Here is a 14,451-nt window from a genome sequence, read left to right as displayed (position 1 = left end):
TCAGCACATGCACCAAATCGGCATGAGAAAATATATATATATATTAAAAAAAAAAAACAAAAAAAAAACCAAACGCTATATCAACATATAAATTTTTGTGAATATCATCTTTGTAACTTAAAGATTTGGTTTTGATGAGAAGAGATTGTGACTTTTTAAAAATCATTCACTAGTATAAATAAAACACATAAAGGAAGGTAACATAGCTGCATAGTCTAGCTTAAACTGGTGGCTATTTCCAAGCTTCAGCATTCATGACACTATTTGCACTGACTTGCTAGAGAGACAGCTTCACAACACAATAAAAAAAAATTACTACCTAAAAATGTGTAATAGAATCATGTGGATAAATAAGGTCAAGTATCCAGAAAAGAGGGGGGGAGAATGAGACTACAAAGCTTGAAATATTCTCCTAAATTTTCTTCAGAAAGACACCTAAGAAAAGTACCAGTTTGGTGTGGTGTTTTTGTTTTTCTACATTCGTACATCTGTACCCTCCAGGTTTCCAAGAACACACACAGGAATTCCTTTCACTCCGCAAAGCCAAAGAACATCAGCTTTGTTTGTTATTGCTAGTGAGCATGGAACGAGATGGCCTTTCACAACCCTCATTCTTTTCCCCCTGCCCCCATTCTTTAATTTAAGATGAAGCTTGAAATGTATAAACTGGAGAAGAAACAAAGAGAACCTCTGGATTAGGTTTCTTGGGAGCTCAGTTCTGTTTAATAAAAAAATAACATACTGAAGTCTAGCAAAGCCTTCTCAATTAGTTTCACATTCTAGCAACACAAGTTCCAGTCTCCTGTTAAGATATTTGTTTATAATACTCAGAGGCTAACATATCTGCTTTCAAGGATTTATCTCCAGCTTCAATATGCAGTCATGTTTCGCCAGGTGTTTCTCTGATGCAGCATTCAGAAGTACACACCAGTATTTCTATACCCTTTCTCTACATAATTCTATTTTCACTCTAAGGTTACTACATTGAAAAAAAAAGACAAGCAAACAACTTCCTGGCTACACGAAGATGCCGGTGTTTAAGCACTATGAGACACTATGAGACAAATGCCAGCTATGTGCTGGATTCTTATTTAATAATAAATGAGAATGAGCTTCCACATATATACCAGGTCTTTTGAAAAGCTGTTCTCCCTGGCCTTGAACTTGTGAGGGTAAGAAGAGCTATCAATGTACTTCACCTATGTACTTCACAAGCATTTTCCTATGCTTTGTGGCCTCCTGCACTTAAAACTAATGTTGCATTCTGTGAGTGTACATTCCACCTAACATTAAGTATCAGAGTAGGCTACAAAAGAACTATTTCAATTAACACAAACTTTATGATTCCACTAGACAATTTTAAACTTACCAATTTCGCCTAAAACTCAGCACTGGCATTAAAATGGACATTTTAATAAAGAATAGCAAATTGACATTTTAACAGCCATAACCAACAAAGCTTACACTGTTACCCACCCAGTGTCTTTATTCCAGGAAGCCAAACACTTATCCTCAAACATCATGTTAGATTTATTTTAGATCCCTCAAGCCTCCAAGTGTTGTGACTAAGATAGCATATGAGGAATTTCTGAGTGCTGAAACTAAAACAAAGGCCTTAAAACTAAAGAGGAGGAAAAAAAAGAAAATCTACCAAACCCCATTTCCTTTCAATAAAACACTTTTTAGTTTGCTGTAACTGATACTCAAAGCCTGTTCTTTTCTATTAGCTTCTTGCCCCTAATATGTACTTCCATAACACAAGGAAAGAGGTTTCAGGAGCATTAGAAAGAAGCACTGAGGCAGCTGGACAGTTTGCTGGATTATGATACCTGGGTGGGTCACATTACATTCTTTTATTATTAAAATACTCAGGAACAATCCTTCTGCTGTAGGATTAAATTACCCTTTCATTTACTATGGATGGAGCTATTACCCTTACTTTATCAGTTTAAATATAATATTAGATTTGTTTGAGGCAGGTAATTTTCAAGTCAGGACAAGAGCAACACTGTACAGTAACACAGCCCACTGGAACAGCAGAACAATCTCTTCAGTACATTTCTCTAGATTCTCTGTCCAAAAAAATATTTTAGGTTTTCTAAGTGACAAAACCGGTACCTCTTGTTATTTAATTTCATATAATGCCACAAAAATTTATAAATCAATAAAATAAAAATGTTTTGAGTTGGATTAGAAAGAAAGGAAAACAGCAGTGCATTAAGGCAGCTTGCAAGTTTTGCAGGTATAATTCTCAAGTGGAAAATCTGGATTTACACTTTTATTTCTAAAGACAGCAACAAGAGTATGCACAGAATCATAAGGGATTGGGCTGGAAGGGGCCTCAAAAATCATCTAGCTCCAGCCTCCCAAACAGCTAACAGAAGTTAGCTTCAAATCAATGAGGCAGCACTGCAGTTGTGCTTTCTTCTTTTTAAGGAACGAACTCAGCCACACCACAACAGATCTAAATCCTGCCTTCCAGGGTGACATGCAGAAATGAGCCCAGAGGAAGACACGACAGGAAATGACTCACTTACACCCTCCGACTTGTACTGTGTAACAGAAAAAATATACTAGACAGTTCATAGCTTAGAACACTTTACAGTGTGAATAAAATGCTAACAGCATCCTCTGCACTTTTAGCAGCTTTAGCCATCAGTCACAACGATGCATCCAGTGATCCATGTGTAGACAACCTCTATGAGCAGTGTATGGGAACTGCTGAGTCACGGCCTGAACCTCTGATTAATCACCTGAGGTGAGCCTTGAGTCAGCCAGAGGAGCACAGGTGAAGGCAATTCACCTGTGCTGCCGGAAGGGGTGGAGCCAGGCTGCACCCCTCCTGGACCTATTTAAGAGCTGGCTACCAGAGGGGAAGGATCTCTTCTGGAGATCCTCCTCTTTTGGTATCTTCTAGTGAGCTCAACCCAAGGGTAAGCTCTTCTACTTATTCTCTTTTGTGATCCTTGTTTGCTTTTGCCTTACTCTTTTGATTATATTGCGATTACAACATCTTGGTTATACAAGCAGTTACCCAAAGCAGCAGATCAAGCTCCTGCAGAAGTTGGTTTGAACCATCCACTTCCTGTTCAGAAGGCTCTGAACAAACTATCTGAGCACAGAGAAAACGGGTAAGATAAGCATTTAGAAAAGCCATGTATTTTTAGACAACTGTCACCCATCAGCAGAGGCCAAGAGGAAGCGGGACATGCGGTGGCAGCCCTGCATGTGGCACACAGCACACATCTGGAATGCTCCTGCACCTGGAGCTGCACAGAACTTCCACGCAGCACAAGTCAGTGCTCTCAGCACACTTCTTTTTTTTTTCCTGGTGCCTGGATAAAATACACTGCCCTCAGCACCAGCTCTCATCACTGTCTGGCTAAGGCACGACTTGGAGTAATTTCTTCCAGTAACTCCTGCAAAGTGCTGTTATTCTTTTTCACTTAACAGATCAAAGCCAGAAAACTGATTTTGAGAAAAGTGACTTCATAAATCAGTTTAAAAAAGTAAAATTGAGATTAACTTGAATGGTACCTCACCCGCATCAGCTTATACAAGTTTTCCTTCCAGTGCTGTTAGGAGCTTAACAACTCACTCCACAAAAAAGAGCATCACCTACACCCCAAGCACTCCACACAGTCTGTTTCAAGAGCTCACTTGCACTTCATCTTACCCTGCCCAGTGATCTGCTTAAGTGTAACTGATTTTGATTAACAGGAAGATTGATTCCTCTTGCAGTCACAGCTCGATTATAGGAAACCACATCTGGTAAATCCTGCTGATTTGTTTTGTTTTGGTACACTCCTAAAAGAAACTCCATTATGTCTCCAACTGAATATATCCCAGTCAGAAAATTGTGCTATTGGTGCCAAAAAAGAACAGATTTGTAATCTTTTTTTTTTTTTCCTCTCAGAAACAAAAATAATAAACACACAAACAACTGAAAAAAACTGAACAGTTTGGATATGGAACACAGTGCTGCCAGACCATGGAATAGAAACAGTGCTGTATTAACGTGATCATCATGGCCAAGCAAGCTGCCTCAAATGACTCTTGGAGCTATAAGGACAAAATAAATGAGATGCAGGCTGCCTGCAAAGCCCCAGTGCTGCCACTCTGCTTACTGCACAGCTGCAGTCTGCTCCCAGAGCCCTGCACTGACAAACTTGTTCTCCACAGTTACACATAAACTACTGTAGTTTTCCATTACATCTGAGGCAGGCACACTGTTTCCATCATTGATGGCCTCACTTACTCCTCAGAAATTTTGAACCCTTACCCATACGGGGAAAGAAAAAGAGTCTCCTCTTCCCATGAAAGAGCTTCCAAAATAGAAACCCTTCTAAGTTTGGAAAGATGACAATATCGAAGTTAAAAAGTATAGCTACTTCTTATACTTGTGGAACTGCCATTAAAACCTCAAACATGGAATGCTTCTGGGCAGCAAACGAGTTCATAAAATATTTAAATGTGAATGCACGAGTAAAGACTGTTTACTTGAAAGGCTTCATATCCTGGATTTTACTGGTGCTGATACTCAAAATACCAAAATTCCATTGAGCTCTTAGTGGAATTTCCATGGTTAAAATTAAATTGAACTGTTTACACAGGGGCACAGAAAGTTTGGAGAGGGAAATATTATGCACTGATTACAAAATGGATTTTCATATTACACAATGAGATACGCTACACTTCATTTATACTGCTCTGTTGGGTAGGACAGCTGCAATGTCTTCAGCTGAGGACACAGCTACAAAGTCACTTTCCTGAAGACTGACCACATGCAGAGACAACGTGTGGAGATTGAACAATCTCATTTTTAAGAGTTTGTTAGTGAATCTCTCAACAAAGAAAACTATTTCAAAAAAAAAAAAAAAAAAAAGAGAAAAAAAAAAAGCAAACATACAATATTAACATCTCTTAATTTCACCAGCTCTGAAAAGCACTCCGGAAAGAAGTAATGGCCACACAGTTCAGCCCTGTAGTCTATTCAGAAGGGAAGATAATTTTACTTCTTTTATTATTCACAGTGAAGAACTGTCATCTGACTTTCAGTGCATTTTGACACAGCAATTACAAAAGCAACAGGCTTAACCAGTTCTGCTCAAGCAGGATTCCGAAAGAGAATAGATACAAAAAATTAATTATGTAAACCTCCGTTGTAAATGCACTTACAATTTCACAGATGAGATTACTCATCCTTGCACCTTTTAAGCTTTAAAATACTTACTTGGATAAAATCTATACAAAACTTCACAGTGGTGATAAAAGCAACCCAAGCTTGGTCTATGACAATGCTGTACCAAAACAGTAACATTCACATTTATAGTCAGCCTTCACAGGTAGGCCAAACACCAACTTAAGTGGAGCGATTTTAATTCCCACATCATTAAAATGGAGCACAGCCCCATGTCTTCCATTCAGTAGTCAAATAAATGAGTGCATTCACAGGAGAATCTGTAAGACTTGAGAAGAAGCTTACGTGCACAAAATCTGTTTGATCGTTGTTTTGGTCGAAGTCAGAGGAAAACAAAAGGCTGCTTCCTACAAACAGTTCCTAGATCAGTTGTGTACGTTCAGCCACCTTCAGCTGAAGTCCTAACAACATTCAGGTTGTGCACTGCAACTTGAGAGTATGGCATTTTCATCATTTATTTACTTCAAAAGTGGAAGGCAGTGAGAGCTGGTAGATCTAGAAATGATGTTTAAGTACCTCACAGTTCAATTATTCTTTCTTTTTCCCCTGTACTTTACACACACACACCCCTTACAACTTCTTTCTTACGCATTTCTTTCAAACTCACATGAAATTGCTATGGCTAAAGGATGAGAACAATGTGCAGTAAGAATGGTTGTAAAGGCTGTTGTTCCCTTTAAACAAGTCTAAAAACTGTATGCACAAACACAATCCCTACCTTTTAAAAGAACACCTAAGTTTGCAGTTAACTTTGTTCATCCCATTCTGGGAAAAGAAAAAAAAAAAATCATCCTTCATCCATATAATGAAGTTATCAAAAGATGGAACCACGAACATACCAACGAAGTCACAAGGTTCTAATTAGCTGACCTGGCACAAAGGATTCCTTTGATGTCTGTCCAGAAGCAAAAGAAGCTGACTTGAGAAACTGCAGCCCCATGACTCAGTTACCACAGATCCTGCACACAAAGAGCTTCCTACCAAGCAAGTAGGATCAGATTGATCTCCCTAGATATGCTAAACCAGAGGACTGATAACCATAGTTACTATTACAGTTAGTGATTCTGTGGCATCTTAGATAATCCAGAGGACTTTCAATAGTCTCAACAAGCTACACACCACTTAGTTTTCATTTTTGTGTTTGTTGGCTTTTTTTTTTTGTGGGTGGTTTCAGTTTTGTTCTGGTTTTGTTTTGTTTTTTTTTTTTTTTTGTTTGGTTGGTTGTTGTTTTTCTTTTTTATTTTTTTTTTTTTCCCATCAAATGGGAAATCAAGTTAAAAAAAATTTAAAAAAACATAATGAAAATTTTTTCATCTTTCCTGTATGTTACCTTTAACTCAAACCAACATTTTGCAAACAGGAACACTACTCTCTGTAGCCATACAGACTGAGTCCTAAGCCTATGGGCTTCTGAGTACTTCACAACATAGACAACACTGAACAAACAATTTCAAGGACAAGGACTCCATGGTATAAATATATTTTGTTTTTTTTTTTTTTCTTGAAAAGAATCAGAAAGTCAAGTCTGAGCAGCCAAAGACTGGAATGGCTTTTACTTAACAAACAAGTATTTCAGGTACTCAGTTAATGTCCAGACCAGCACAGGAGAGAACTGGAACAGCAAGAACAGGGTCAGGCTGGAGAGGAAGGCACGTTCTTCCCTTCCACCCTTTCCCAAACTTGAGGAACCTCGAGTTACAGAACCTCAGAATCCTGTCAGTTTTCTGCCACTAGTAAATTGGCATGAGACCCTTTAACAGAGCACTGAGCATCTCTCCAGTATAAATCCAGATGAATACCCAAGAGGCAAAGCAACGAGAAGCTGGCTACAAGTGCATGCCAACACACCGTTCTTTTGTACATCATCTCAGCAGTGCTTTAAGAAGCAAGTCTGCCAGAGCACTGAGAATGAAATCAGGTAATCCTGCACGCACAGAAGTCAGACAGAATAAGGTTTATCATGAGTAGAAAGCCATACCAATGTTAACTTGAGGCCACGACCGCATTAGCAACATCTATTTCACATCAAGTTTGTATACGTCCAATTATGTCACGCAATCAGAAACTCCATAACACAGAGTGACAGAAAATTGTAGCTACAAATCACTACGTTAGCTCAAGAGATCAACAGACTACAGACCTCAACCATTTTGATTTCCCATAATGCCAGAAACACTGGTACTCCCTTTCCTCCCTCCTGTTTGGTTTTATCCAAAACTTGTGTATTGGAACGTACAAACAAGCTCACATTAATAGAATACTTAAGTTTTGTCCCTACTGCCTAGGTGGTACTTTGCACATGGGCTCAGTATTCTACATGCATCACTCAATATGCAGAACTGACATGATTCAATGAAAAACTACTCCTACCTTCCATGGCTCAGGGCATTACAACTCCCAGCACAGCACTAATGAAAGGTTTGTTTAAGAATCTTCCACAATGTTTCCCACAACAGCACTCTGCATACATGGGCAACATGGTTGCCACAAAATAAAGGTGATGAAGATACTTAGTGTTAAGCTCCAACACACAGCGAAATGGGCGGAGGACTGGATTCTCAGACACGCAGCATTTACAGAGAATTTCACACGCTGTAACTCCTCCCATTCCACTGAGCTTCAAGAAAGGCACCAGCACTTCCAGAGGAAAAAGAAATAAGTCCGATTTCAAGTAAAGCAAACAGAGTGCAGACAATTAGCACCTACCGGTAAAAATATTGTCTTGGCACCTGTAAAAATACAGTCTTGGCACCTTGTTTCCTACCCCATAGGAAAAAAGTGCAGACACCACAATCTTTTACTAGGACACTAACCGTTTACCTTGATCACAGTCACCTTCTTCCCCTAATTCTCCATTCCATCACATTTATCCGAATACTTCAATATAGGTGATTGAAAGATCTACTCTTCCAGCCTTTGAAATAAAATACATGGCTCAAGGCAGAAACAGAGACAAAAGCATCTGTTCTTCTGGCCTAGAACCCTTCTATTCACAAAGGAGAAAGAATGGCTGTAGGCCAGCAGGCATTTCTCCAATGGCCTTTCTGTCACCTCCCACCTTTACACATCTTCATGTTCTTTGGGCACAATTCACGCTGCCAAAAACATGCCTGCAAGTGGGCTAAAACCTCTGCAACAAAGGCGCTACTTTGACACATCAAATAAATCTGCCAGGTAACCTACACGGTGTTGTGCTTTTGGGTGCTGGTGAGGCTGGATCAATTACAGCAGTACCCAAATCTCAGAAGTTGAACGTTTCAAGAATAGCTTCAGGAAAGCTGTAAGTAAATCAGGAAAGGTGAGTTACTGTCATCCAAGGGACAATTCTTTCAGTACTGCAGTCTTGCCAGAAACTCACTAATGGTTGTTTGCCATATCGTGCACGTCTTTAACAGCTTTAAAAAACAAAACAAAACAAAACAAAAAAACCAACCACATTTAACATAACCAAAACTGTTTTCGGTATTCCTAGAATACTGCAATGTAAGATAGTTTGGAGCTACTGGAAAAATCATTTACTCAGTATTCAAAGAAAAGGTGATTACCACAATTAATACATGGTTAGGTGTCAGAGTGCTGCAGTTAGAATCTGAGTCCAAATGTGTTGTCAGAAATGTCTGATGAATACGTGAAAACTGGACTGCAGACAAGCTGTAGATGAGGTCACAATGGCTGATCATAGCCATGACTTCAAAAAGGTGCTACAGCTTCACCTGAACTGACAGCCTAACTACAGGTAACAAGAGTCACTTCAGACACTGGAATTCCAGAACACTTCACCCTGAATAAAGCAGCAGAGTCCTTCAAAGAAATACTCTCACTTCACACGCAGCAGCTGATTTTGAAGTTCTAGCTCTGCAATCTCTTTCTATATACACCTTTTTATCCCCAAGGTGGTCTGAACAAGGAAGTGAGAACATGAAGCTTCCAATACTGAAATACAAAAACCTCAAGCATCAGCCAATATGCAATGCAAAAATCCCAGAACAAATGAGAAAGATAGGAATAAGGTATTTCTTCTTGAAAAGCAAGCAGCTCAGGAATTATCAGCCACACAGATGAATTTCAGCAGATTTTTCCTAACCAGCAAGGCATTACTAGCTATGCAGACAGACTCATCTGTTGTCAAACCAATCCTCACATATGTTGTTCATTTTCAGAAATGCTAGAACACCACAGCTTAGATGTGATACACAAAAGAGAATTTTACTATTTTTCATTCCCTTACGACAAGCTAGGGATGACCTGAAAGGCTGTCTTTTTTTTTTTTCCCTCTCTCTTTTTTTTTGTTTGTTTGTTTTTATAACCTCTTCACTTCCCACCACAATTCTATATCCAAAACCAGCTACCTAAAATTTGACAAATCACAGACCTAAAAAGCTTACTACATAGAGGTTTGTGAAGCTTTGACAGATTTTTCTGTTCAGGGAACCACTTCAGTAAACGATGTCAATACACATTCCCCTCTGAACTATCCTGGGCTAGGAAAGAAAGAAAAATTACATTTCATTTGCCTATCCTGAACGGCATTATATTTTACCAACATTTCCAGTCAGTAACTGAATTTTCAGCAAGACCCATACACAGACAATTTCAACCCCCAATAGCAAGCACTTGAGAAAACAAGGAATGGGTGAAACCAGAATTCCAGTGGGACTTTCAGGTACTCCACCACGTTGACGGTACCCCGAGTTCATACATTTTTAATTGCTTTTTAAGCACAAATAACCCAAGGCCCCAAAAGAATGCAGTTTCCCCTCAAACACCAGTGAAAGCTGGAAAATGCCAATGAAAACTGAAAGTTCCTCAAAATACCTACCAAGTTTGATTAAAAGAAAAAAAAAAAAACACCAAAATGCATTCTTGTACTTCAAATGCTCTCATTATATGCTTCATACCAAAATGATATTATTTTCATAGAATACTCAATTTTGTAACAATGTAAAACACACTCTTCTGAATCATATTCTGTTACCATCTCCAATATTGCACAAGAAATTGGGTGCAACTCCTCATACAAACAGGTTTCACAGTCATGTACACAGACCCTAAACTGAACTGGATTCTACACTCACTGCTACTCCTAATACAGAGTTAAAGCAAATACCTTTTGTATTTTTTTTGCATCTTTCTGTGAGTTTTCTCTGAGGGGTACTTTTCCAAACAACTTCCAGCCCACATCATTTTGTTTTTCAAATCTTGCATTTTGCCTCCTGGTAAACAAATTCCTACAAAAAAAAAAAAAAAAAAAGAAAAAGAAAAAGTTTGATTAATAAAAAAGAGGTAACTAATTACAACAGATAGGATAGATAATTTGTCAATTATTCACCCTCAACCACACATCCTAGTTGCTGTTGTGGTGGCAGGGACTGATTCTCACCCTCAGGAGATATGTTATGCAGTACTGCCACCATACTAGGCAATGGACTTGGCTAAGGAAGCACTTTAATAGATAAAGAAGGCTTTTTATGACTTTCTGAAAGTTGTCTACTTTTTCAGCCTCCCTCCACAACTCTCATTATGAGACTTGTAAAGTGAGACTAAGAAACAAATCTCTTGCTATGTGAACGTTCTCTACCCACCTGTTACAGCAGACTGCTGGCATGAAAATCACAAAAAGGTTGCAGACCCAGTAGCCTTTTACTGTATTCGATCTGCTTTTACAAGAGATTGTTTTCCTGAATAACCTTAAAAGCAGCTATGAAAACACATTAACTCTACTCCACCAAAACAAAGGTTTTTTCATTTCTTCAACAAGCACACAGCTGTAGCACCTTCCTATCACAGCTGCTTCCAGTCTAGCACTACTGTTTTTCCTCACTTACAATCGCTGCTTTAACACCCAACAGGCCAACCCTAGCAAGGACAGACTGTTTCTTACTCATTATGTCTGGCAGGTTGGGAAATGAGCGTTCCAAATGTGCTGAATACAAGTCCGCAATAGGAAAGGCACTCACAAAAACAAGTTATTTTTTCAGGTCACCTTGGCTCAGCTAACACAAACAGTACTGTAAGGACACCAACAGAGATCAAACTGCTGGGAATAGAGGAAAAATGTTTAATAGGAGGCAAATAATTGAGACACAAGCATAGGGTACATGGCAATGTATTTTAAAGTTAATAATGTGCTCCGCTATCCTTAAATGTGTCTATATTTACACTAATGATCACATGCTTCTGTATCACAAGGGTACAGTCACCTTGAAATCCAAAGCAGGAACAGATTATCATATTGAAAGATAAAAGCAAGGTGGCTAGGTACAGAAATCACACAATTCAGTAACAGCTGATGTCTAAGCTAAGTATCAAGAGTAAGTACACTTCTACAAGCATACAGCTTCCCCTCTAGCCCCTGTGAGAAAATAAGAAATAGGATGTCTCTCTACAACTAACGTGCTTCATTTCAGTTACAGAGCTCTCCAGCAGTTCATCATTAAAGTTATAATGCTACTTAACAATGTATGAGCTAATTAGAGCATTAATCAGCAAGTTCAGCTATAGTGCTGCCACTATAACTGCTAGTGCTGGGAAAAGAGACCATCATAAAAACAACTTCAAGGAAAGATATTTCAGTTGGATTTGCTTTCTTTTCTTCAGCAATTCCTTGACCTTGACAACGTAAGAATTTGTTTTCTTTGAGTTTAGTACCTCAAAGAGCTTAGGTGTGCATCTTTTTAACCCAGCCCAAGTTCAAATGCAAAAGACAGACAGAGATTATGAATTTACAGGATTGTTTGAGACAACTACGAGGGAAATAAAACCTACAAGGGACAGATTTGAGCTTTTGGGGGAGATTTGTGCTTTTACTTGTTAATTTTAAAAGAAAAAAGTTCAGTAAGTTCTAAAATCTATCTAAAAAAGGGAAGGAGGAAAACTTGACAGCAATAACATCCCCCAAATCACTCCAGAAAAATATGATTCACAGTGCAAGGGAGGTTGGTTGTTCTTGCTGTAAGGTTACTTAGGAAGCAAGAAACTCAATTCATGACTACAAGCCAGCTGCAGAGCAAAGCAGAACACCAGGCACAGCTGAGAGCCACCCAGGGAGGCACACCTGCATGGCATTTCCCTGCACATTCAAATCCTCTTTTGCAAAAACAAGCTTTCAGCTCAGCTTGTCAGGATGGCAGTAACACAAAAAGATTGTGAAGGATTTTAAGAAGGGCAGCAGGCTGCAATACATCTTCACAGCAAAATAAAGACAAATTGGGATGATGAAGTGTAATAGCTCTCAGCTGGAAGTGCTGCTGTAACACTAAGAATGAAAAGTCCATCTCAAGCAGTTGCTTTGAATTCAGTTCAGCAGTCCTAACTGCTTCCTTTTAGAGGCAGCACCACAGTAAGTAATCTGTCCTATGTCTTATCTAGCAGATGGCACTGTGCTGTTCAGCTCACTGTTTTTTTCCATCTGTGTGACTTCTGTTGCAAGTTCTAGGGCACGAGGCAACTCTTTCTCTCTGCACCATCAGTGATTTCCACTTGAGTCTCTTCATTTAGTAAAAAATGAAACAAAAGGACCTGGTGTGATCAACATACAACTCCCACCCTGTACAGAGCAACTCACTTCGCCTTTTCTTCTTTTTCTCCACCCCCTTCCTAGATTCTGCTACTTTGCTGGTATCAGCGCTCTTCTCACACTCCAAGAAGTATCCAAACTTTCAAAAGACACAGGGCTATCAGAAGCCAAAAACTGGCACAGTCAGCTGTAGAACTGTGAACTACAGCCAGTTCTTTTATAACAAATCAGAACATCCACCAAAAGGTCCTGACGAAGCCACTGCTTGAGCAGAAGGAAATAATGTCTCCATTTTTATGCATATGTACATGTATACATACATATACAAATATAAAAGCAAGTAGTTCACAGCAAAAGCTTTTATTTGTCTGCTACCATAACACTAAAAGGTTTTTTTCCTCCCATACTTAGCTCCATCAGATTAAGGATGAACAAAACGGAAAAAGAAACAAACCAATAAACTGCTGAGCAGCTTCACTCCTGAGTAAATACAATTTACCAAATAACTGAGCTCTGGAGGTGACATGTTTAAGGAGATGACATTTAATGGAAAACATAATAAGGAGCAAAAATTCTTTATTTGCAAAAATAGAACTTTTCACTCAGAAAACTCAGAACTCTTTTAGTAAAAGATCCTAAAATTTAATTACAAGTGCTTTAAGACCAAAGCTCATCTGAGATCTTAAATGTAAAACGGGTTGGCATGCCTGGAAAGAAAAGATCACGTGCTGATGATTATCTCAGTCTCACTGCCTTCTTCACAATCATTAGAGCACATCATGCTGATTTACAGCTGGGATATTAACAGGAATCACTGACACAATACATTATGTCTGCTGTATCATTACTGTAGAACCATTAAAGTGTCATGGGTTTCATTTGCATTCCATCAAACACACGAACTATTTCACACTAAATGTCTGCAGCTGCTTATTTTAGCACAGAAGTTAAGTACTACAAATACAAAGTGACTTTTTGCACCATGCCTCAAAAACACGATTTGGCACCAAATAAACGTTTAACCTACTAGTTTTAATTGAGCTGTGGAGATAAGAAAAAGTTACCTGACTGGAGAGAACTGAATTACAGAGCCAGAGTGCTTACATACATGCACGTAATGCCGTGTGATAAAAGAGGCTCAAAATTCTTCCCATGAACACGCACAGCCTGCACCACTACTGCACACTGAGCTGCCCAACTGCTTGTTTTGAGGGGAGCAGTGGAAGGTAAAACTAATAGCCGTATTCAGCAGTGTCAGGAAAAGCTTATTTCTGAGTAAAACCTGAGAACCACTTCACTCTGGTTCTATAAGCACTGCTGAGGTAAGGTTGCTGAATAACTGCCACGCAGACAGATTACACATTCATATATTGCCATTATTTTTGTCACCTTCCGTGATGTCATGGTCACACTGAAGCCCCAAACAAATAAAAGTAATTCAAAAAAATATTAGAATCACACCAACCAGCAGGCAAGCCAAACCTATCCATATAGCATACGTCACAGCTTCAAGTTTGTATTTCTAAATGAATTTCAGCATCACAACCAAAGCAGAAAGTCCAATCTTTATCTAAAAAAGCACAGTCATGGCTTAAAAAGTTGGTTACTTTTAAAAAGACAGTTGCTGTAAAGAAACATGCTTGACAGATCTAACCAGAGGCAGATGCTGACCCAACCCACACATAAGACTGATGGAACATGTTCACCCAAAATTCATTTGTAACAGCATGTACAT

At 38.9% G+C, this 14,451-nt stretch overlaps 1 protein-coding gene across 3 annotated transcripts in view; it reads right to left on the bottom strand.

The window, feature by feature from the left end:
* The window catches only part of TBC1D14 (TBC1 domain family member 14), a 66,603-nt gene that overhangs the window by 36,959 nt on the left and 15,193 nt on the right, over positions 1–14,451 (bottom strand). For 2 of the 3 annotated variants that reach the window (XM_042870926.1, XM_042870927.1), the window contains exon 3: positions 10,308–10,428. The exons of the other annotated variant lie outside the window; for it this stretch is intronic. In XM_042870926.1, coding sequence (XP_042726860.1) covers positions 10,308–10,428 — 121 coding nt within the window. The remainder of the gene's footprint in view (positions 1–10,307; positions 10,429–14,451) is intronic. 3 annotated transcript variants of the gene reach the window in all.

The sequence above is a fragment of the Lagopus leucura genome, unplaced genomic scaffold (genome assembly GCF_019238085.1).
Source record: "Lagopus leucura isolate 7727_CA_CO unplaced genomic scaffold, USGS_WTPT01 Super-Scaffold_100004, whole genome shotgun sequence".
NCBI classification, from domain to species: domain Eukaryota; kingdom Metazoa; phylum Chordata; class Aves; order Galliformes; family Phasianidae; genus Lagopus; species Lagopus leucura.
This window is presented reverse-complemented; position numbering and strand designations above follow the sequence as displayed.